Here is a 26,699-nt window from a genome sequence, read left to right on the forward strand (position 1 = left end):
CTATTAATATGCTAGTGATCTCTAAAAGGAACATTAGCAGGGTTCAGTCTTTGTTGAAAAAGTACATGTCATTAAAGTTAAAAATTTAATTTAAAATACTAAGTTAAAAATCCAGAGAAATTTCAACATACGTGAGCTTTGTGATAAGGGTTGTTGTCTTTGATTCCTGGTAAATATCTATGCCTTCCCAAAATGGTCTGAACAAATCCATCTCTTTTACAATTCTTCACTGTCTCTCTCATGAAATGATTAATCCCTACAAAGAAAATGAAGAAACAATTACAACCAATGTCCATCCTTAATCTCACTCACTAGTTTCAATATAGTGAAATATACCAAAACTTCACCATGATTAACATTAATATCACATCATCAAAATTTTGCATATAAACTTTCATTCACTTTTTCTTCCAGTTTTATTGAGAAATAACTTATACACATCACTGTACAGCATGACAGTTTGCTTTACATATATTGTGAAATAGTGCTCGCTTAGGCAGCACATATACATATGTTGTGAAATTACCACAATAAATTTAATTAACACTCATCACCTCATATAGCTATGAAAGTTAGAAACAAAAGGGACTTTAGAAATGACATAATCTCTGTTTTTCAACCACCATCACCAACAACAAAAAATACAAAACTAAACTCCAGAACAACAGAGCAGGTACTAAAACCTAGATGGTTTTATTACAGGACCTTAAGACTACTCCATGCTACTTTTCACAGGGTTCTGTTCTTTGATCACACTAACCCTCTTTTACTCTTTGAGCTTATCTTTACCAGGCTTAATACATTCCAACAGCTCCTTGTTACCATCTATGCTATGATTCAAATAGGACCTAACTGAAACTAATGCATGAAGTTGTAATATTTTATTAGAAACTTAAACAACTCACTTCTTAAAATTCAAAAAGACTACATATAGTATATTACTCAAACACATTCATAGTCCCTATACCAGCATTCATCCTTTGCTATATAGGTCCGTTATTAGGTCTTACGACTCTCCAGGATGAACTCTTTGCTTCAGATGGGCCAGTCTCTTCATTGCCCATTCCTGTCTCTGAGCTAGAGAGGTTCTTCTCTCCTGGAACATTCTTTTTCTATACTCTTTAAAACACATTTAAGTACAGAGACTGCTAATCTATCTTTATTCTTTTGTGCAATTTCTGCTTTCTCACAGCTCTGCTCATCCTAAGTAATAAACACTAATGCCTCCCAATTAAAACCCCTCATTTGAGGATTTATATTGTGTGGCTGGCACAGATTGTGGGTGAAAGGAAGGGGAGAAACCCTGCCAAGTGCAGCTGTTGGTGATATCTGACTACTAGCATAGGAGTTTCAGAAAGCAATCAGGCTCTCATCTTCTCTTCAGGAATTACTGTGATACTGCTGAGTAAAGAGCAAAGAAAAGGATGAGATTTAAGAGACTACACCTCTATGAATTATCTTACCTGACTCCTGTAGGAAGCCTTCAAATAGTCAGAGATTGCAAGAACTACTTTAAAAAAACAATCAATGCTGAGGTATAATTTACATACAATAAACAAAGTTGAGATATAATTTACATACAATAAAAGGCACCCACTTCTGGTGAACAGTTTGATGCATTTTAACAAACATATACACCCCTCTAACAACCACTACAAGATACAAAACATTTTAATCACCTTCACAGTCAGCTCCCCATTATCAGCCTCAAACACTAATGGATCTACTTTATTACACTCTATCCTTTTCATGTTCTTGAATTTCATAAATTACACTGTATGTTCTCACTTGTGTCTGCCTTCTCTTGCTAAGTAGCATTCCATTGATGAGATATACCAAAATCTGTTTATCCATAATCCTGTTGACAGATATTTGTTCCTGTTAAAAAGGAGACAGCAGGGCCAAAATGGAGTCACTTGTGCTAAACCCTATGTCAGCAAACTAAGACTTATTACCTAACCAAATTGCAGCCTCAACACCCCCAGGAATGTAACCTTTAACCAGTCAACCTGGTATTACATGGTCAGGACTAGTGAGGTTATCTGCCCAATAGGCCCTTCCATTCCCCTTAGGAGAGTGACCTTGCCTGAAACAATGCATTCTTTGCTAATATTTCCTTTATCCCCCTACCCCCTTTCTGCCTTTAAAAAACTTTCCTCTTCTACAGTTCGGTGGAGCTCCTTTCTAGTGCTAGATGGGATGTTGCCCGATTCATGAATCATTGAATAAAGCCAATTTGATCTTTAATAAATTTACTCAGTTGATAAAGAAATGGAGTAATAGGTACAGAGAACAAACAGATGGTTGCCAGAGGGGAGGGAGTTGGGGGGAGGAGAAAAATAGGTGAGGGAGACTAAGAGGCACAAACTTTCAGTTACAAAACACATGAGTCACAAGTATGAAATGTACAGTGTGGGGAATATAGTCAATAACTATGTAATATCTTTGTATGGTGACAGATGACAACTAGACTTACCATGGTGACCATTTTGAAATGTATAGAAACATCAAATCACTGTGTTGTATACTAGGAGTTAACATAGTTTGTAGTTCAAATATACTTCAAAAACAAACTCATAGAAAAAGATTAGATTTGTGGCTACCAGAGGTGGGGAGTGGGAGGAGAGGGAATGGGTGATGGTGGTCAAAAGGTACAAACTTCCAGTTATAAGATAAATAAGTACTAGGAATGAAATGTACAACACGATACAGCTAATTAACACTGTTGAATGTTATATATGAAAACTGTTAAAAAGAGAGCAAATCCTAAGAGTTCTCATCACAAGGAAAAAATCTTTTTTTTCTATTTCTTTAATGTTGTATCAATATGAGATGACGGATGCTCACTAAATCTATGTGGTAATCATTTCATGATGTATGTAAGTCAAGTGATTATGCTGTACACCTTAAACTTATAAAGTGCTGTGTGTCAATTATAACTCAATAAAACTGGGGAAAAAAGTTTTTTAATTTACTCACTAGGATTTTTGTTGTTTAACACTTCCAGTCTTTGGCTGTTATGAATAAAACTGCTATAACATTCACATACAAGTCTTTCTTTGGACATATGTTTTCATTTTTCTTGGGCAACCATCCAATAGTAGAATTGCAGAATCATACAGTTAAGTGTACGTTTTACTTTATATGAAAGAGCCATAGTGTCTTCCAAAGTGGTTGTACCATTTTACAACCAATCAGCAATGTAAAAGAGACACACTGTTTTTAAATTTTAGCATTCTAATGTTTCTATAATGGTATCTCTTTGTGGTTTTAACTTGCTTTTCCCTGAGAACAAATGACGATAACACTTGATGTAGTTATTCACATATTTTCTTTTGTGAAGTGTCTGTTCAAATTTTTGAACTTTATTTTATTGCATGATTTACTTTCTTAGTATTGAGTTGTAAGAGTTCTTTATGTATTCTGGATGCAAGTCCTTTGTTAGATAATAGGAACTATAAATATTTCCTCTCAGTCTGTGGCTTGACTTTATATTTTCTTTATGGTGTCTTTTATCAATATTTATTTTTTATGACTAATTCAGTGTTATTATCACCTAAGAAATTGTTGCCTACCTCAATGTCATAAAGCTCCTCTCCCTTTTCTTCTGCAAGATTGATAGTTCTAGTTTTTACTTTTAGGTCTGTGGTTCATATCAAGTTAATTTTTGAATATAGTATGAGATAAAGTAGAGTTCATTTTTTTTTCCATACTGGTATCCAGTTGTTCTGGCACCAACTGTTGACATGACCATCTTTCCCCCATTGAATTACTATGGCAACTTTGTTGAAAATCAATTCACCATATATGTATAGGTCTATTTCCTGATGCTCTATTGTGTTTCATTGTTCCCTGCATCTACCCTTATACCTATCTTGATTATTGTAGCTTTATAATAAATTTTGAAACCAAGGAGTGTAAATAATCAACATTGTACTTCCCCCCCCAAATTATTCTAGTTATTCCAGGCCCTTTGAATTTCCATATAAATTTAGAATCAGCTTGTCAAATTTGACACAAAAGTCTAATGATAGTTTGATTGGAAATGCACTGAATCTATAGAACAATTTACAGCGAACCGTGATCATAACAATATTGTGCCTTCTAATAAATTAACATGGTAAACCTCACATTTACTTAAGTATTCTTCAATTTCCCTCAGGATTGCTTTGGAGTTTTCAATAAAGTCTTGCATATACTCTGTTAAATTTATCCCAAGTATTTCATGTTTTTTGATGTTGTTGTAAATGGTTTTATTTTTACTTCATTCACTAATTGTTTATTGCTAGTATATAAAAATACAACTGATTCAGGGACTTCCCTAGTGGTCCAGTGGTTAAGACACTGCATTTCCATTGCAGGGGGCATGGGTTTAATCCCTGGTCGGGAACTATGATCCCACATGCCATGCTGGCATGGCCAAAAAAAGGAAAAAAAAAAAAAATACAACTGATTTTTACAAACTGACCTTGTATGGTGGGAACCTGTGCCAAATTTAGTTATTTGTTCTAGTAGTTGTTTTTGTTGAATTCACATGATTTTCGATGTACAAGATCATGTCATGTGTGAATAAAAGTTTTTCTTTTTGGGGACCGGGGACAGGGTTGATTACAAAGGGGCATAAAGGAACTCTCTGAGATGATGAGGTGATGGTTCCATACCTCAGCTGTAATGTAGACAGTATGATTGCGTGCATTTGTCAAAATTCATAGAACTATACAACTAAAAAAGGTGAATTTTATTGTGTGCAAATTACCTTAATAAACTGCCAAAAGAAGAGAGAATTTAAAATGGTGATATTCAAACTGCTCTATAAAAGCAATTTTTCTCTCACAGTTTCTGGTACATTTGCTCAATGGTTTACTGTTTCAAGATAAAGCTATGTAAACCTAAAGCACAGGACAATTCCTAGATTTTATAAGATTTTCACAACGACACAGTAGCATATACATCAACTTCATTTTGCTATTCCATTTCTGTCCCTACTTTTATGAAAAAAGCACATCTCTAAGTAAGGTTGATGTTATTTAATCAACAATGCTTGATGAAAACTTCTGTTAATAGAAAATTCTGTAACACAAATTTTTAAAAATATAATATGGAAAGAGAGTTGAGAAGAATAGTATCTAGAAGATAATTAACATTCAATGCTTCCTTACCGGTATATCTGGATTTGAAGGAGTCAATGTAAAAAGCAGCATCATTTTCTTTAATACCCATCTGCTCTCCCAAAGATTTAGCTCCCATTCCATAAATGATTCCGTAGCAAATCTGAAAGGGACTCATCACACTCAGTAAGTAAATTATAGGTCATAACTACATAAAATGCAAACATAAAAAGTTCATTAGGATTGAGATTTGGTAAACTTTTCATAGTGAGTCAAAGAAATGATTAAATTTGCTTTGGTGGGTTAGATCCATAGAAGCTGATATCCAGTGAGCGCTTTTACTGCCTTTTAGCAATACTTTTTGAGGTGCGGGGAGAAAGAGAAGAAGGGGCAGAATATGAATGAATATGAGTGTGTGTGTGTTAAGAAAATAACCCTAGTAGTTTAAAAGGAAATATTTCTGACTGTCATTTATCCAGAACTCTTCAGAGAAGCTTTCTACTCCTCATAATACTTCATTAACTGCTGCTTAAAGAAGTGCCTAGGAGTCAGGAAAGAGAAGCATTACAAACATTCCTCTCCTCACCTTTGAATAGCACTAAAAAAGCAGAAGAGTAGACTACATGGCTTCATAATAGGGAGGACGTCATTGGAAATAAATATCCTCTTCATCTCACAGCCACCTGAAATCCCACAACTGCAGAATTCATTTGGGTTAAACACAAACTTTTGAGAAAATTTTGGGAGTAGTGGAGGAAAATGGTCTAAATAGGTCAATAAAGAAACTGATATAGTAATAAGTATTGCCTGGGTTCAAATCCTAGTTCCACCATTTACAAGAGGTGTTATCTTGCACAATCTACCTTGTATCTCAGTTTCTTCAACTATAAAATGAGGACAGTAATACCTACATCATGAGTTAGGATTAGATGAGTTATTTTATATATGTGTGTGTGTGTGTGTGTGTGTGTGTAGGATACCACCTGACATAAAGCAAGATCATATAAATATTGTTAAATAAAATTTAAAAAGATAACTTGCAAAAGTTGATTATCAAAATCCAAAATACTTCCCAAAATATTTTTTTTTAATTACATTGAGAGGGAGTTTTTTCACTCCTGTTTTCTTTTCCTTTTAGGTCTTTTTACATTTTTTTTTATTAATTCAGATATTACTTAGTGCTAGCTGATATCTCAGCAAGACTGAGATCTAGATTAGATGGTTCAGTGCATGACGATTCAAGAAAAATAAACTGGTATATCATAAACACTATTAAATCATGCAAGAACTTATTAAATAGAGGCAGCTATCATCAGTGTATAAATGTTTAGATTATGGAGTCAGAATGTCTAAGTTCTGTCATTCTGAACTTATCCTGGCTCCACCACTTATAGCTATATGACCTTAAGCAAACTATTAACTTTCTGTGCCTTGGTTTCCTCCTATGTAAAATGGGAATAATAATAATAAAACCTATTTCGTGTACTTACTACGAGGATTAAATATTGGACTATTACCTATTTAACTTAGGGTTTGATTCTTGCTAAATGCAGGATTTAATCTGAGAGGATTAGATAGAGAAGACAAAACTGGCTTTCTAAATAGTGGAAGAAACAAGTGTTGGTGCTAAACAGGCAGTGGTGAGAGGAAGTGTTTCATGCCTAATGAGCCAGTCAAGAATCACAGCTGTGAGTAACAAGAAGTGTAAATGCAAAACTAGTAAAGCAGGATCTTAAAAGTGGTGTGCCTTTACCTCAGCCAACAATCCTGCTCTCTTGAAAAGGGCATCAGATTTCCCACAGGTCATGTGATAAACGAGTATCAGTTGTTAATTTAGGCCAGGGAACAGTGTGAATGTGGCCTTTGATTTTCCCTGTGCCCAACAGTCATCCAGGAGTAGGAACTAATATGGGCCTATGTGAAAAGTCCAAGGGCAGTATGAAGTTTTACAGGCAGATTAGCTAACTAATGGCCTCAAAAAACTAAAAAGCTGGGTTTCCCTGGTGGCGCAGTGGTTAAGAATCTGCCTGCCAATACAGGGGACATGGATTCGATCACCGGTCCGTGAAGATCCCACATGCCGCGCAGCAACTAAGCCCGTGCCCCACAACTACCAAGCCTGCGCTCTAGAGCCCGTGAGCCACAACTACAGAGCCAGTGTGCCGCAACTACTGAAGCCTGCGCACCTAGAGCCCGTGCTCCGCAACAAGAGAAGCCTCTGCAATGAGAAGTCCATGCACCGCAACAGAGTAGCCCCCGCTCACCGCAACTAGAAAAAGCCCGTGAGCAGCAACGAAGACCCAACACAGCCAAAAATAAATAAATAAAATAAATTTATTTTTAAAAATAATAATAAATAACTCTTAAAATAACTAAAAAGCTAATAGTTATTGATTATAATCCGCAGCTCAGCAATATTTATTTTTCAACAAACATTCAGGGAGCATCCTTCTATAAAAGGCACCATGGCTCAATGCGTGTGAATATAAAAAGATAAATATATGTGTGCTTACAGACTAGAAAGAGATTTTAAAAATATACACACACACACACACACACACACACACACACACACACAATATCTACCACCACCACCACAGTATCTACCACTAATGCATATAAATTTCCCAGAACTAAGTAGGCTCGGACTAACTCTACCTGATTCCTTCTATTGACTCTACAAAGGAAAATATGAATACCATGAGACAGGCTCAGGTGAACGTTGTGAAAAATCCAAAGAGGGAGAAATCACTCCTCAACCACAAATGATTGAGATAGTTTAAAAAATTTTTTTTAAATCGTAAAAATTCTCCTCATTTATGTTAAACATGTTCAGTAAAGACCACCTGTTTTGCTTGTTGCCTCAGATCATCCCCAACAGACTCTGGCTCAATCATCTTCCATTCAGCTGCAATACTCCTGAAAACATCAGCTCCAGTGTTTAGTACTTGAATAAGACGATGATCGTGGGATAAATGAGCTAAGATCCTCAGCTCAAGTTGAGAGTAATCAGCAGCTAATATTAAACCACCTGAAACAGAAATGATTTTAGAAAAGTCGGTACAAAGACAAAACCAAGTTTTATAACACTGAACAGGATGACAGAAATTTAGTTCCAACATACAACCGTGAGATCATGTAAAAAAGCTCAAATCAAAAAAAGCTAAAACCTTGCTCTTAATATGATGCAATTCAGCTCTGTAACATGTAAAAATTTTTTGCTTAGCTTTCAAGGATATGTAATATATGTAAAGCCACCCTTGACCTCTGCCCGTTAACCACTGTGGTAGTGCTTTCCTCAGTGTTCCTATAGCACTGATACATAATCTAAAATGGTTCTTTCATGCCTCTCCCACGTAACACTGAGCCATTAGGGATGGGAGACAATCTTCCTTTGCATTCTACAGAAATGCACAATTCCTGGTACCTAATAGGTCCTTAACAAATGGTTGTTGAAGGAATGAATGAATGAGTGAATAAAGAAACTGGTTTCTAATGTGTGCTGACATTTTAAGGGGTGTGGAGAGAAATGTGTGCTCTGCTTTGAAAATAAACTTGCTCAACAAAAAAAGGTCAAGTGGCCTGTATGTGAAAAAGAGTATTCAAATAATTAAGAGGATTCAAATAATTTATCTATGGACTAGAAATGACTGGATATGCATGGCAAAAACAAAATAGAACAAGCAAAAGCACAGTTAAAGAAAAAGTAGAAAAATATTTGCAACTGATATCACAAAGGACTCATTGCTATATTGTATAAAAGAGGTGCTATAAATCAAGAACAAAATATAAACAAGCAATTCACAGAACTAATAAAAACAAAAGAATCTTAAACCTATTGAAGAATGCTTAGCTTCATTCACAATAAAAGAAATGCAAATTAACTCTATAACAAGAAACAATTCTTTTCTACTTGTAAAAATCCAGAGGTTGGATGGCACATTCTGTGGCAAGGCTGTGGAGAAAGAAACACTCATACATTGTTACTTGGAAGTAAATGGTAACTGTGTCCCATTAGATGGCAATTTGACAATATCCATCAAAATTAAACAGGCTTTTTACTCTGTGACTCAGTAAACAAGCCCACAGGCTGCTGCAAAGATTATCTGCACACAGATTAAACTGGCTTACGTTCAAATTTCTTTACTGATAATCACAAGTCTTCAGCATAAAAATATTAAACAAAAAAACAAAGCAAACAACAGTGTATACAGAATGCTTATGCTTGTGTAAGAACAGAGGAAGAAAATAGTATGTATTCATATTTGCTTGTATCTGCATAAAGAAATACTGGAAGGATATATAAGAAACTCAAATATGTAATTAACTATAAGAGTTATACATAACAGGGTAGCTAGGACAGGGAAGGAAGCAAAGTTTCTCAATCTATACCTTTTAAATATTTTGATTTCTGAACTATGTGAACGAATAACCAATTCAAAAATATATAAATACTGATTTGAAACAAATGACCACAATTTTTATGGCCTTTCTGCCCTAAACAAAATAAAACTGGACAAACTATATGAAATAACAGTTTTCAGATGTTGGACAATAGGCAATACAGGACTACAATCCCTGAGAAAGGGGAAGGAGAGGGGAGATAAGAGGAGCCATGCAACTGTCTCAAGTTTCTGAATGGAGGCAGCGCAGGGAAAGAGATGAAACAAAGCACTGTGGTCTCTGAGCTGGAAGAAGAAAGTGTAATTTGGGCCTGCTGAGGCTGCTAGAACTTGTGAAATTTGGAGAGAAAGGAACTTTGCATAAAAGGATCACCAGAAATATGCACAGCAATCCCTTTGGATTTTTGACCAAATACTAAACTGTGCAGGGAGAAAGTTCAGAGAACCAGGCAAAGAACACTAAAGAAATAGCTATTATCAAAGTTCAGCTATCAGCTGAACTACTTGAACAACATACTCTTGAATGTTGAAAGATGTTCAAGCTCTGACCAGACTGAGTGGAGAAATCCTGCTGAACAACTTGAGCACAAAGTAGAGACCGCAGTAAGGCCAAACCTTACAATGATGGTTAATCTAGCCCTAGAGTAAAGGCTACTCTAAACGTCTCCTCACAAAGTTTTAAAAGACTCAAAATGATCAAGCTGATGTGAAAGTAAATTAACTGCCTGCCAGAAGAAAATGCTATAAATGAAGACGACAAAATCCAAAGAGTTAACAATGTAGTACCCATAATGTTCCGCATACAATAAAAAAAATACTAGATATATGAAGAACCAGGAAAATGTAACTCTGACTAGGAGAAAATTCAGTCAATAGAAAAATGACTCAGAAATTACAGCGATGATGGAATTTAAAGAAATATAAAAATAATGATGGAACAAATAGTGAATTACAATAAAGTAATGAAAACTATACAAAAACTTAAAATTCTGAAACTGAAAATACAATATCTGAAATGCAAAATTCACTAAAAGGATATAACAGCATTTAGACACTGTAGAAAAAAAGATCAGTGAACATTAAAACAGTCAATAGAAAATATCCATTGCAGTACAGAGTTTAAAAAAATGAAGAGGGGAATAAAGAAGAAAAAAAGTTTCAGTGATCTGTGGGACTATACTAAGTGGTATTACACATGTATATTTGGAGTAATAGGAAAAAAGGGCAAAATATGGACAAAAATATTATAAGAAATAATGGTTGAAAATGTTCCAAACTTAATGAAAAATATAAGCACATAGATTAAGAAGATGAAAGAAAAAAAAACCTAAGTGGACTCAGGAAATTCAGCAAACTCAAAAGCCCAAATAGTAAAGCATAAAAAACCACCCAGAGACTCACACCCAAATCAAATTGCTAAAACTGAATAACAAATTTAAAAAATCAAAAAAGCATCCTGGGAAAAAATATATTATGCTTGGAAGAATAGCAAGAAAAATAGTGGTGTACTTCTCATCAGAAATAATGCAAACCATAAGCTAATGGAAATATATATTTAAAGTGCTGAAAGAGAAGGACTATAAACCCATAAATCTATGTCAAATTAAAAAATCTTACAAAAGTGAGGATAAAATAGAGAAATTTAGACATGGAAATGCTAAGAGAAATCACTGTCAGTAGAACTGCACTACACAAAAAACCTTAAAGAAGTACTCTGGGTAAAGAAAATTGGTAACAGATGGAAACTTGAGTCTACTTCAAAGAACAAAGAGTGCCAGGAAGGGTAAAAAAGTGAACAGACAGAAAAGACACTTTTGTTTCTTGATTTCTTTGAAAGGTCATAACTGTTTACAGCAAAAAAAAAAAACTACATAGCAAAGTTTATAATAATCATAGAAGTTAAACGTATTACAAAAAATGGGAAATGGAAAAAGACTCCTTACGTTATGGATGAAGTGGTATAAAATTATTTGAAGCTAGACTGTGATGTGATGCATATTGTAAACTCTAAAGTATCTAAGATATAGAGTTAAAAAGATAATAGAGGAGCTTCCCTGGTGGCGCAGTGGTTGAGAGTTCGCCTGCCAATGCGGGGGACATGGGTTCACGCCCTGGTACGGGAAGATCCCACATGCCACGGAGCGGCTAGGCCCGTGAGCTATGGCCACTGAACCTGTGCATCCGGAGTCTGTGCTCTGCAACGGAAGACGCCACAGCAGTGAGAGGCCCGCATACCGCAAAAAAAAAAAAAAAAATATTGAAGAATCCTTGCATTCCTGGGATAAACACCATCAAGAGTTATTTTAGATAGTTAACTGAACACTACATTTAAATGGCAGAAATTTTCAGGTTAAATCCATATACATTTAATTTAAATTAATTTTAAAATTTTAAACAAAATCAGTATAAAATATTGTTGTGTTAAACACAGTTTTGTTATTTAGGTAAGAATAAATAAATATCATGAAATATTATTTGGCCTTAAAAAAGAAAGAAATTCTGACACAATTGCTACAACATGAATAAACCCTGAAGACATTATGCTACGTGAAATAAGCCAGGCACAATAGTACAAATATTATATGATCTCGAGTGGTCAAATTTATAGGGACAGAAAATAGAATGGTGGTTGCCAGGGGCTGTGGGAGTCCAGGGGGACAGTTATATTTAATGGGTACAGAGTTTCAGGTGGGGATGATAAAAAGTTCTGGAGATGGATGGTGGTAATGGCTGCACCACAATGTGAATGTACTTAATGCCACAGAACTGAATACTTAAATATAGTTACAATGGTAAAATGCTGGTAGTTCATATTTAAAAAGCAAAGCTGAAAATTGCCAAATGGGTTATACTATCATAGACCTGAATTCACCCTTGGAATATAAATTTCTGACAGAATTCAAATAAATTCAGCTGGTTAACTGCACTCACCCAGAGCTGCCAGGTGGTAAAAAGAGCAAATATGTATACAAATAATAGGGATGATCTGGGAGATAGATCATGACTTCCAAATGTTTTGATGACGAGTACTGAGGAGAGGTCACACAGAAGTCAGATAGCCTTGAGGGTTACCCCCTGCAATAGGAAGCAGCAGTGGGGAGAAGTGGAGAAGAAACAAAAGAGCAAAACAAGTTAGAAAGAGACCAAAAAAAAAAAATTGTGTCCTTAGAGGTCGAGGGGGAGAGAAATTGAGGAAAGAGAGGGTTAACAGAGTGACAAATGCTATAGAGAAGTCAAAGAGGATGACAACTAACAAAATTCACTGGATTTTGCAAAAAGGTTTACAATGACCCAGGATTACGGATTACATGATTTCAGCAGGATGCTGAGCAAACAGCACAGAGGTTTCCCACAGAGCAGATCATGAAGACAATAATGACTGACTGTTATAAACCTGGCAACATGAAGGGGAAAAACAGGCTCCACCAAAGAGAGGGAAGATGGAGGAACTAATGTATTCTTCTGAGTCTTATTCATAAATCAGGCTTTATCAGTGCTTTGAAAACCATTCCCACAGCAAAAAGAAGCTCAAAAACTATCATCGGTCACCTTACCTGGGAAAGGCACAAAGGCATGTCTCATGCTAACTGAAAACGGCATTCCTCTGTCTGAGGCTCTCTCCTCCATCTTTGCCTGGTGCCTGAGGTTCAGGCCACAACCCTTCTTTTTTCCTCCTCTGTTGTGCGAAAAACATCATCAGCTGGACATGAAGTAGTCTTAAATATATGAAAATGGTCTGAATTTTTCAGTAAGTCAATATTTCCATCTAAGAAATTTAAAAACCTTATTTGAAACACACTTTAAAGCTTAACAAATATACTAGACCTCGTTCAGCAAACCTTCAATTAAACAGGAAGGTATTTCTGTAATAACCTTTCCCACAAACTGTTTCACTCAATTCAGTAAATCTCATTGACCATATCTAATATAAATGATCTGTGCTTTTTCTTCCTTTTGTGAGCATATGAAGAGGGCAGGAAGGGGGATGTTCCAGACACTGCTAAACTTGTCCCTTTAGTATTTGACTTAAACAAGCATATAGTGCTGGTTGATTTAATTAGTGACCCAGATTTTCAGCTTTTTGCCATCAACTAGCTTCTTTATAGACAGACTCAGGATTTGAAATAGAATAGAAATGTGTATGCCTGGAACAGAAAATTAAACTGATTTCATTATTTGTCCAATAGGCTATTTCTGAGCCATTCATACTCCCAAAAGTATATTAACCCAAATAAAGAGAAATAGAGTCTACCTGCCCATAGGACGTAGGCCTTTGCCTAGGGCTTGGGAAGGTGGGCTTTCTTCTACTAGTGTTGGCATTTTGATCTCAAAATCTCTTGGCACATTCTGAATATTTGGTTCTATAAAGGTTATTCGTCCTAAAATCAAGCAGAATGAAGACATAAAATTGGGGGGGGAAAGGGAAGAGGGGAAATCTGACATTTACTTTAACATGAATACCATTTCTGAATTATCCTAAAAATGCATGCTCTGTTATTGTTAAACTAAATTTAAATGAAATACACTTTATTATGTTCATGTGTCTAAAAATAACAAGTAGAAGACCAATCGTAATATAAGTGAATATATGAATCAGCTACAATACAGTGTTTTATAATTAACCTCATTCTACAGAAACAATCCCATGATAAGAATATGATATATCATACTATTTCTACGCTAAAATGAGTACCAGAAGTTAGCACTATAAAATGCTAGCTGTTATACAAATGAGTAAAAGACAAATCAAATGGATCTTAGGAGAAATGACTGTCGAAGCCTTTAAAAGCCAGGAACAAACAAGATACAGAAAAGAGGATCTGAAGCAGAAGAGCAACTGAGTGCTGAACAGGGACAACTGGGGCCACAGGAGTTAGGCCACAGGATGCAGGAGATGGAGTAGTAGTGAGAGATGGTGACTAGAACGTTACTTTCTAGATATCACCTGGCCAGTTTTCCTCCTCCTCCTCATCACTTATCACAAGAATCAATAATGGTAGGTAGCACTGACATGACTAGAAACTAGAATCAGGTGGCTAGTACATTTTCTAGGAAACAGAAAGCTATTTGATTTAATGCTTATGGCCTTTAATTTCCCCCAAATATTTTACATTTTATTTATTTATTGGATGAATTTTTCAAAAACACACAGGTGTTGTTCAAAAAGTTCGGGTAACTGACTGCTACTGCAGTTTTTATCATACACATACAGTGACAAAAAAATCCTGTTTTATGATACTCTTCATTCTAACAGGCTCTCTACTAGCTACTGTATGTAATTCCATCTTCTTTAGATGAATCAGAGATCTTAAGTATCTCAGATACTGTTTTTCTGAATAAACTCCTGATACTATATCCTCGTTATTTTGATTTTAGCAAAAATTAGTGTTCAATTAATGGTAGATATTATTACACTTATAAGCATTAAATGGCCTAATCAATTTTATAAAGCTAACAAATAGCACAGGAAAGAATCCAAGTCTCTTTCTGCCTCAGCACACTGTCTTCTCTTCTATGATAATATCAATACTTAATATTCAGGTCTAGTGTTTGAATTAATGAGGTAACACTGGTAGACAAATAAAATGGCAAAAGTAAATTACAAAACATGAATATAGCTTCATGAAGATTAATTCTAATAATGAAAGGGCTTTACTATACTTAGGTAAGCTTGTATTTCTAAAATATTCTTTAAATGTAGGCATAGTATAATGAAAAACAATCAGGAAAACAAGGAATTGATGACTTTCTGCTTTACAAGCAACAAATAAATGTGCAAAAGCTTTGAAAACTCTAGGTTGATTGTTTTTTCACCAACAAGGATTTATTTTACATAAGTTTACAGCATTAGCATATGTTTCAAAATGAAACTTAAAACAGGGCAAGAAATAGGCAAGAAGTACCAAGAGGTTAGCTAAATGGGGAGAAGGAAGAGGAATTGTTTAGAACAGAGACTAAGCAAGCAAAGAGAAAAGCAGCTCCTCACGGTGCCCCCGTCCTCAATAACAGCAACAACTGATAATGTACCACGCATCATTCTAAACACTTTACATGTACTGATCTATTTAATCCTCAGGATGACCCAGTGAGGTAGGACTGTTATTATCTTGTTTTATACATTTGGAAACTTGGGCACTGAAAGGTTAAGTACCTTGTCTAAAGATTCTCAGCACCAAGATTCAAACCTTGTGAAAATGTGATATCAAAGTCCACATTCTATACCACCAAACTAAAATGCTCCCTCTATGAAGGAGTTAATGCTGCCCTTTCTTCCACTGCACATTGCATTTGACAAATATGTGAAGTTGTGCACTACCTAGAAAAAGAATGCTTTTTTTTCTTCATGAGATTACATGCATACTGATCCCAAGAGGGCCAAAAGACATGCAAAGGACTCTACACCTTTCTTTTCCGATTGAGTAAAGTAAGACACTCCCTTATTACCGCACAGGCCTACTTAGATTCAACTTGGAGAGACTCTTAAGAGATTCAGAATAGGGCTGGGACTGAAATTAGATAAGATCACTGACTCAAATAAATATTTAATTCCTGGCCATACTCTCATCCAATCTCAGACATCCAAGTTACTCTATACAGTATATGAAAGCAGGAACTGTTATCTTACTAAATTTCATCTCTTTATCTACCTGATATTCACCTATGGTTTGGATGTAGTATGCGTTTCATAAATGTTTATAGAACTTCACTGAACCCAATGATCAACACTTGAATTCCTTGGTCGTCATAAGCAAATATTACATATGAATTTTTTTTTGCAAAACTGGATATTATCCATACTTAAGATTTCTCATTACCTGTAGCAGTGTGTGATTGTGATACAGGATAGATTCTTTCCATTCCAAGGAAAGGATTCAGACGTTTTTCCCGCTGCAGGGGAAAGACCACTTTGGTAATAGCATTAGTGATTCTTCTCCACTCTAATATCAAGCCTGGTAAAGGATGTAATGCCCTTAATTTATTTAAAACATCCTGCCAAAGAATTATAATAAAGTAGGATCAGATTCTTGTCCAAATTCCATAGCAAACTAGAATCTCTTTTAAGTAAACAATATAATCTCAAAACTAAATTTGATAACTCCTGTATCTAAACTCAACTTTACTATTATAAAATTACTATTTGGGTTTTTTGGAAATCACCATAATGATAAATCTATAATAACTATAGATTATAAAATGTAAACATGTTAATGTTGAGTAATGTCAATTTACATCTACTATTAAAAAAAAAAATCAATGAGATGTCAACTTAGTAAAACAGCTGCTTCCCCACACCCCACCCAATTGTTTACATCATCTCTTTCCTTTATATTTTCCTCCTCCATTGCTCATGTGATTGTAAGTTTCCCAGTCTTTTTTTTTCCTTCTTTTTGCCATAATACTTTCATAGTCTTTGTATCAAGGAAATTTATTTTTAAAACTTTGAATTTTCCATGCTACAGACATTCAATGAACCATTAAGGAACAAAAACTTGTAAGGTAAAAGGGCCAATGCAATTAAATAAAAAGTTTTGCTACAGAATGAAGCTGTGGAAACTTCCCCGGGGCAGGCAAGTCATAATTAATAATATTATGGTCAAAATTCTACAGAATGGCAACTTGGACTGCTCTCTCCATGGCTGTTGTGGCTGTACTTTCTATCCTTATTTTCCATTGATAATTCATTCAGTAAAAGTATAAAATTAAGGCTTTCTCTCTTTTGTCCCATGTATACAGTTTCCATGGGTTGTGATTCAATTTGACTTTGAAATTAACAGATTAGATTCTCAAAACAAATGCATGGAAAACTTACTATTTTGCTCTGGAATTGAAAAAACCAAACTTTTATTTATATTGACTGTCTTCTTATTTTTTAAATTCTTCCATACCTTTCTGTTCATGTTCATATAACGACAGAAATTATATTATACTAGAAGTCCAAGAGTAGTGCATATCAATAATTAATGTCTATATAGGTAAAGGTTTGAATCTACAAACCTTTACACTGTTTTAATGATAGGAAGGACACAACTGCTAACTCAGATTATGATCCAGATTTTCCATGCTGGAATGTTTCCATAGTGTTTGTGGGCAGCTGAACAAAAAACCAATTTGTTTTTGTCTGGATAAGTTCAAATGGTGTACTACATTGGATCTTGATTTCATCAGCATTCTTTCAGGACACCAAAATGCTAAAAGTAGTTCAGATTCTGCCCTGTGACTGCCCCAAAGAGCACCTTACTAGTGCTGAACTGTTTTCCCAGCCTTAGCTTCCATCCATCATCATTCCCTCTTCTGGTAGAACCCAAAGTTTTCTTGCTGCCTTGGTGTTTTCTCTCTCCATTTGGTGGCAACTTCAATTCCAAAAATAAAACCTGCAAGAAATTAATGCTTCTTTAGTCAAGAATCAAATCACAAGTATTATCATTCAGAAAACATTTTAAAAAGTTATTCGAGAAAAGATTCTATACATTGCAACATGGGTTGTTAAGAATTTTTTTGGACAATTTGGAATTATCACATTTAATAAATAATGGCAATAAAATCTTATGTCAAGTAGGCTGTCCATACCCTAATTTAGTCAGTATTAGATTAATAGCAACACCAGGCTCTTAAACAGTCAAGAACACAAGAATGTATATATTCTGTGCTGCACGACTGACAAACTATTGGCATTGCGACTTTAGGTTGCTCTGATTATAAGCTCACCTAAATACTCCTTGATGTGGTAACCAATGCGGCTACTTGATCATTTAAGCCCCATAGAGGATAAACATGGGAGCCTTTGTGGCTATTGTGTGATCACAAAACTCAGAGAACACTAAAGTAGGAAGGGGCCCAAAAAGCCATCTAATTCCACTACCACAAGGCTAGACCCTGAGAGGCCCTGGACAAAAAGCCAGGAGAAGGTGATTGATCCAATGCAGCAATAATGAAAGTTAGGGAGTGGCCAGTAAGCACCCACTGAAGAAACTAGGCTTACACGGAACAGGGATCCAGGCTGTGGGTCAGAGGGAAGATCCCATGTATACCTTAAACTCACTAGTTCTTGTTAGAGGGGTTCCAATTTAGGCAATTCAGAACACTATCTACTCTTTCTACTCATTCATTTATATACTTTCAGTAAGATTTATTGAACCTTGGATTATTTTCCCAATAATAATTCTAAAAATTGAAACCCTGTGCATGAGAATTTTTTCTACAAGTTGGGCCAGGGGTGGAAGTAAAGATATACCTGTTTCCCTAGAACAGTGGTGATGACAGAAACAAAAATCTGGTTTCAGTTTTAAGTAGTGTGAATAACTGGGGTCCTAGGCATGAAAATTACTGAGGCTTACTATGGATGTTAATAACTAACTTGCCCAAAGACTGTGTTATATAGATATGAACGTATGCACACATAAGGATTGGGGTTGCTATATTTAGCAAATAAAATTACATGATGCCCAGTCAAATTTGAATGACATGGAGCATACTTATACTAAAATATTGTCCACTGTTCATCTGAAATTCAAATTTAACCAAGCGCTGGTATTTAATCAGGCAACTCTAATATACATATCAAAGAGTATATAAATGAATGGCAGCAGAGAAGAGAGAAGAAAATAACTGAATAGAAAAAATGAAAGATTATTACAATAACAATAAATCAACAACCCCAGGAAGGAAGACCTATCATAATTAAGACAATTTAAAGATCTCAAGTTTTATCTTAAGCTTCCATTTTTGGTGAATCCTTCAGAATTAATTATAAAAACTTCACACATAAATTCTCTCTTCAGGTCTTAATTAACACATCTGTGACTGAGGGAGTTGAACTGGATGGGAGCAAGAGACACTAATATTTATTAAGCACTTCCTATGTGCCAGCCATCAGGCTAGGTGCTTTAACATGCAATCCTTATAACAACTTTATGACAAATCTGCAAAGTTTAGACAGTTGGAGAAACTTGCTCAAAGTTGCATGCCCAAAATGTAGTAGAATTAAGAATTAGAACCCAGAGTCTTCTAACTCTAAAGTCCTTTTTCTTTCTACTAACCCATGCTTCCCTCTAGACCAGGAGTCAGAAACTTTTTCTACAAAGGGCCAGACAGTAAATATCTGTCACACCTTTTCAACTGTGCCATTATAGAATGAAAACAGCCACAGGCAATAAGTACATGAACAGCTATAGCTGTGTTCCAATAAAACTTTATTTACAAAAACAGGTGGCAGGCCAGATCTGGCCTGCAAGTCATATTTTGCTGATACCTTCTCAAGACCAGTGCCGTCCAAGAACTTTCTGCAATAATAAAACTGTTCTATATTTGTATTGTCCAATATAGTGGCCACTAGCCACCTGCGGCTATTGAACACTTGTAATGTGGTTAGCATGACTAAGGAACTTAATTGATATATTTTATTTAATTTCAATTAATTTAAACTGAAACAGAGATAAGTGGCTAGTGACTCCTTTATTGAACACTGCAGCTCTAGATGATTAGTAACATCTTGCCTATTTGAAAGATTCAACTTAAAATCACCAAGGATAAAACAATCAATGTATGAAAATGTTAGATTACCTTTAACATAACTTCCATTTTAACATGAAGACCTAAGAACAAGCCAATAATATCAAAGGACTTTTATTCTAGGCCAGAGTTTGGTCTAGGCCTAAGGCCCACATGCCTTTGCACCCATCTGAATCACAAGAGTACTGGTTCTTGCCTTTGCCCCAAGCCTACTTGTGCTGATATCCAGAGATTCTATATCTTTGACAAGTTCCCCATGTAATTTTAGGTGTAGAAGCTAGGTTCTGGGCTTGGGGACTTGTGGACTAAAGAAATCAAAAGTAAGTATTTTAAAACACCCCAAAAAACACCACTGAATTCAATACAAATGTACTACGTGATTAGGAGAAACAAAGTTCCCCATTTTTTAAAAACACATAACTGTGGCTAAAGGGGGGGAGGGCATTTGTAAGCCCTTTATATAATATTTATACAACACTTACTATGAGATAGGCACTGTTCTAAGTGTTTTACATTTATTGCTTATTCCTCACAACTCTATGAGGTATTTCTAACATGAGGTATTTTACTGATGAAGAAACTGATATAGAGTTAATGAAGTGGTCCAAGGTCATGGAGTTAATTAATAAATAGAGCAGGTAGCATTCAAACCCAAGAAGTCTGGATTTAAAGTCTATAATACCAATATGCTATAATACTGAATCACATCTAGATAACAATAGAACTTCAAAGATATCAAGAGTAAGCACCCACCCTGTATCGGTAACTCCTCTAAAACAACCCAACCACCCTTTATGGAGTGTGGGGAGGGAAGAGAACACCAACTTTTGAGGGGCGGCGGGGGAGAAGAGTAAACTATGTCAAAATTTATCTAAGATGATAAAAATATTAGTAGGTTTAAAAAAGCAGAGCGTTCCCAAAATCCCTTTTTCACTAACACCTAAGAAAAATATCTAATTTTGCAGTGAAGAAGGAGTGAGAGTTCATGAAATGACTAACTTCATGGAGAAACACCTACACTATTATACAACTACCACTATGGATCTCATTCACACAAAAAATATTTACTGGGTGCCCCTTCTGTTCCAGGCAAATCTCCTTATGGAACACACATTCTAGGATACTTCTTTACTACCTTCCTATTCATAAATATAGGTATAAACTTACAAAGGAGATGTTAGAATATTCTATCTCCAAAGTATTCTGGTTAACTGATTGTTTTATTTTACTGATCTTTGGTATTTAGGTAAACACACTTATGAAACACACACACACACACACACACACACACACGTTTTTGCTTTAAAAATGACTTTTCTAAATTTTTTATTCCCATCATACAACCTCAGCGATGTCATCTGAACTGGTGAAAGAAAAACTATGGCCAGCTAGTTGATAGGCCTGAGTCTCAATTGCATCCAGTTTGGCTTGCATTATGTGTTTCTGACTTTCACATTCTGCGGTACTAAAGCCAATTCCATTTAGTTCTAGCAAGGCCAAGCAGTACTGGGAGGGCATCTCCACTTTACAGAAGACATCTGGAAGAAAAAAAGAAAGCAAAAAACATTAATTCACCAGCTAAGTGACTAGATCAGCAAGATTACCTAAACATACATAGAATTTTTCTGGGAGAATCAGAGATGCTACTAAGTTATCCTTCAAGATCCAGTCTTTTGAGCAGCATTATCAAACCATCATTGAAAGGTATTAAAGTACTTTCCACTTTTCCACTGGAGTATTGGATTACTATCTGTGTCCATGCAGAGTAAAACAGGCAATCTTATGAACAACAGTCTGAATTATAAGAGATTGCATTTCTCCCAAGATGATGTTTCTGCTTCTACTCTTAGCAAGAACAAGGTAGCCAATCTAATTTGCTAAGCTGACTACAAAAGGTTAATTCACCAAAATTTTTTCCAGTATTCCTGGTCCCATGGTATGCAGGCGTGCACAAAGCTAAACATGAAGGCTTTATATTTTCCAATGCTCGAAGAGTAAAGAATAAGATTCCTGAAGAATCAGAGTATTTTTCTATCTGCTGACATTTCTCAACAGAATAGTCACTCTAAATCAGTTTTCCCAGTATGTTCTTTAGAATATTAGTCTCAAAAATACTCTATAAAAGGCTGGGATTGAGAGACACTGTATACTATGAGTTTCATCATTTATAAATTACTCTTAGATGTTCATGATGCCTGTTAATATATTAAAGGTTCTGAGTAGAAATGAACAAAGACAACTATTTAATTTTGTTTTAACCAAAAGTCTGAAATCATTTGACCATAAAACCCTTTAGCTGTATAATACTTATTAACATTGTGAAAAGTAAGTGTCCATAGAACATTCTGTGGGAAATGCTATCCTAAAATTATTAAGAAAAAAATCCATAACAAAGATTTCTGCTCCAGTACTATGGGTCACTAGGACTCTGTGTAACCCTGGCCTGCCTTCCCCAGCTCCACATACACACTTTTTTTTTTTTTTTTTTGGCTGTGCTGGGTCTTCATTGCTGTACGCGCGCTTTCTCTAGTTACGGCGAGCGGGGGCTGCTCTCTTCGTTGCGGTGCACGGGCTTCTCTCATTGTGGAGCACAGGCTCTAGGCGTGCGGGCTTCAGTAGTTGCGGCATGCGAGCTCAGCAGCTGTGGCTCATGGGCTCTAGAGCACAGGCTCAGTAGTTGTGGCACATGAGCTTAGTTGCTCCGCGGCATGTGGGATCTTCCTGGGCCAGGGATCGAACCCGTGTCCCCTGCATTGGCAGGCGGATTCTCAACCACTGCACCACCGGGGAAGCCCCCACACATTCTTTAAGGCACTCTTGGTCTCAATCAGCAGGCGAAATCGCAAAGGACACCTGTAACCACCCCCAAAAGCAAACAATTGAGAGCTACTGGCCTCTAATAGTCAGAACATACTGGGCAGTCAGAGCCTGGCTTTGGAGACTTGGAACCAGAGCAGAAATTCATGTGATGTGGGACCAGAGAAATAAGGAACTAGGGTCAGAAAAAGAAGAGTCAAGAGTGGTAGGAAGCCAGCCTGGATTCATAAACAGTAGGAAGAAACAGGGTTGCAATGGGAATGGAGTCCTACTGCAAAAAGGTTGAGGGAATAATAGATTTTTGGAGTAGCAATAGGAGGAGAAGCTGATTCTCAGACTTCTGTTCTGAACCAAAACTCTCAAGAAAAGCTAATGTAGGCCTTGGATGAAGTTTAGCTTAGTAACAAGCAGAAGCCAGAGCATAGTCTTTCTAGAGGAAGACTTCCCCCAAATAAGCCCTGCAGGGCTCTACTGATCAAATCTTGTATAATTTCACAAAGATTATAAAAAATATAAGATAGCAAAGAAGTATGAACTGGACTCAGCAGAAACAACAAATGACAGATTTAGATCCCTAAGAATTGCAGGTATGGAATCATTAGAACAGAGCACAGCTACGAATGAACTATCTACAAAATCAAACAAGATGAACAGAAACAAAACAGGAAAGTGTAAATATGTCAATAATCACAATGAATAGAAACACATCAATCATCATAATAAATTGCTAAATTTGTAAAAAAAAAAAAAAACCTGATAGTTTGAAAAAGAAATAAGCTATACTTTGTTTAGAAGACATCTAAAAAGTAAGGATCTAGAAGGTTTAAAGGGGTAGAAAAAAAAGATATATGAGGGGCTTCCCTGGTGGCGCAGTGGTTGAGAGTCCGCATATATGAGGCAAATATTAATCAAAAGAAAGTTGATGCTGCCATATTCATTCCAAAAAATAGATTAAGAGTAAAAATCATATTAGTGGAAAAGCTAGTCACAACATAATGATAGGTTTAATGCACCAGGAAAATACATCAATTTTAAACCTGTATGCACCTAATAAAATAGTCTCAAAACATATAAAATTAAAATTACCTGAACTACAGGGAAAATCAGATATAGAAGATTTAAACAACAACATTGAATTAACAGACATTTATAAAATTCTGCATCCAGAATTAGAATACATACTATTTTATATGCACACAGAACATTTACACAATAGTTCAAGTTTTAGGTTACAAAACAATTATCAAAAGACTTCAAAGAATGGGTATTATACAAACATGTTCTCTAGCTACAACACAATAAAGATTGAAGGTAATAATGAAAATATGAAATAAAAGTTTCCAACTATTTGAGAATTAAAAACAATCTTCTTATAATTTATAAGTCTAAGAGGCATACCAGAAAATGTTAAATATTTAGGATAAAACAATGAAAACAATATATGTCAAACTTGTAAGATATAATGAAAGTAGAACTTTGAGGAAAATTTATAGCCTTAAGTACTTAAATTAGAAAAGAAAAACATGATTTTAAATGTAATGAGTTTAGTGTCAAACTTAAGAATTTAGAAAAAGGACTGCAAATAAAGTCAGGGGAACTAGAAAAAAAGAGATTACATAAATGTTCACAGAAATCAATGAAATAGAAAACAAAAACAACAGGAAATATCAAAGGCAAAAGCTGGTTCTTTAAAAAGACTGAAAAATTGGATAAACTTCTAGTGAGATTAAACAATAGTATTATGAAAGAAAAAGATGACATAACAGATAAACCAGAGATATAAAAAATCAGCAATACCTTTAGATAAATTCTTAAAAATATATATAGCTTACCAAAACATAACCAAAAGATATAACTGAATAATCTTACCGTTATTAAAGAAGTCAAAGTAGTAGTTAAAAATATTTCCATAAAGAGAGTTTACAGGCAAATTCTACCGAACTTTTAAAGAACACATCATTCCTATGATACATAAACTCCTCCAGAACAAAAAGAGGCTATATTCATCAATGCATTCCATGAAACTAGAGTAACTCTCTTACCAAAAACAAAGCACAAGAAAGAAAAATTACAGTCATTTTACAACCAATGACTTGGCAAAGTAGAGACAACGTAATCAGCAAGATTTCTTTCACATTGCTGTTTAAAGAACAAACTTTATACAACCATTCTGGAAAACAATTTAACATAATCTTGTACAGTTGAATATTCCCATTTCCAAGATGGAGCAATTCTACATGCAAAAGAAATTCTTGCCCAGTGTAGCAGGAGACATGTAAATTTATAAGAATATTTATAGAGAAATACCTGTTATAGCAGAACAAAAGAACAAAATAAAACAAAACTAGAAACAACCTGAGCATTCACCAAGAGGAAAATGGATAAATACATTTTGGTGCACACACACGCACACACACACACACACACACAAAAAAAAAACAGTGATATATTACAGAGCAGTGAAAATCAATAAACTACACATACTTGCAATAATATGCAGGAAACTTACTAACATGATGCAGAGCAAGTAAAACAAGACATAGTGTGACAGATGTTTTATAAAGTTCAAAAACAAGCAAAACCAAATAATACATTGTTTGGACTTAGACATATATATGCTAAAATTTTTAATTAAAAATAAAATTTAAATAAGAAAATAAGGGAATGATAAACATAAAACTTGGGATGTACAAGGAAGGAGGAGCACAAAGGTAGACAAATGTCTAAGTTATGAATGTGAGTTAACAGTTATCATTATATTATTAAAATAATGGTGAATAATAAGAGGACCATACATGGACCAATGATGATAGTGATCATGAAAGAAAGATTATGACTAATATAAATCTGTACAGCTGAGGTCCTTTGAAAAAGAGAGAAACCAACTCACTCCATACCTAGAAAATCATCTAATCTATGTTCAAACTATCTAGAAAGGACCTAATTGATCAATGTGAAGAGGACAGGATACTTTGTCCTGGTTCAAATTAAGCAAAGACACATTGTACTATTAGTATTAATTCATACCCAAACAAAAATCAGCTCTCTATGGGGAGAAAGTCAGCTAGAACACACCTCTCCAACAGGCAAGAAGATGAGAAAAGAAAAAGATGAAGATTCTGGAGGCCCATTAAAATTAACAAGCACATCCTGAAATAATTATTTTCAAATAAAATTTGATAGCTGTCCACATTCTCTCCAAAAGACTCCCTTATCTCAATGTACTTCAATTCTATGGATTCTGTGAATAAGAAATATTTAACACTGTACAAGAATGCATTTAACACCTCGTGGTCACCCACTTTTGAATCTGCAGGGAAAAAAAAGCTTTCAAGGCACATAGAAAGAAATTGTGAAAGTTAAAAATTACAAATCTAGAGGGTTTCTTGTGCTTTTCTGGAAAGGAAAGTCAGTCTTCTTTTTTTTAATAGGTGAAAAACTGTCTTTAAATAGTGGAACCATCCCCTCCCAATCAGACTGAAAACTTACAAATCTGATAATGGGTAACAAATATCTAAAAAGTTACAGACTAATTCATATCACCATCGTCAAATGTCAGTGTCTAGAAACTATACAGACTACCCAGGATGCCTATCCTAGGGGCAGACTAGTCAGACTAAGAGGGAATGAGCTATGTTCATTCAGCATTATTGTAAAGTAGCCTGAGGTATGTGCGCTGCATACTCCCACTCCTTGGCCTGCCTAGATTGGCTTAAAGAAGCTGTCTGAAATACTACAATGCCTGTTGAAGAGCTACTAATTAACATCACTTAAGGAAGTCTCCTGTGAGCAAATAAGTCAGTCTGGTCTTCTGTATATTCTACCCCAATGATGTTGGGGAGAACTTTATTACCAGCACACA

At 35.3% G+C, this 26,699-nt stretch overlaps 1 protein-coding gene across 1 annotated transcript in view; it reads right to left on the reverse strand.

The window, feature by feature from the left end:
* Positions 1-26,699, reverse strand: part of POLQ (DNA polymerase theta) — a 105,693-nt gene that overhangs the window by 9,772 nt on the left and 69,222 nt on the right. Inside the window, exons 20-27 of the mRNA XM_024769350.1 lie at positions 21,365-21,558; positions 17,746-17,883; positions 16,327-16,501; positions 13,764-13,890; positions 13,066-13,187; positions 7,955-8,139; positions 5,160-5,271; positions 132-256 (exon numbers count right to left, since the gene is read on the reverse strand). Coding sequence (XP_024625118.1) covers positions 132-256; positions 5,160-5,271; positions 7,955-8,139; positions 13,066-13,187; positions 13,764-13,890; positions 16,327-16,501; positions 17,746-17,883; positions 21,365-21,558 — 1,178 coding nt within the window. The remainder of the gene's footprint in view (positions 1-131; positions 257-5,159; positions 5,272-7,954; positions 8,140-13,065; positions 13,188-13,763; positions 13,891-16,326; positions 16,502-17,745; positions 17,884-21,364; positions 21,559-26,699) is intronic.

Source organism: Neophocaena asiaeorientalis, unplaced genomic scaffold (genome assembly GCF_003031525.2).
Source record: "Neophocaena asiaeorientalis asiaeorientalis breed wild unplaced genomic scaffold, Neophocaena_asiaeorientalis_V1.1 scaffold671, whole genome shotgun sequence".
Taxonomy (NCBI): domain Eukaryota; kingdom Metazoa; phylum Chordata; class Mammalia; order Artiodactyla; family Phocoenidae; genus Neophocaena; species Neophocaena asiaeorientalis.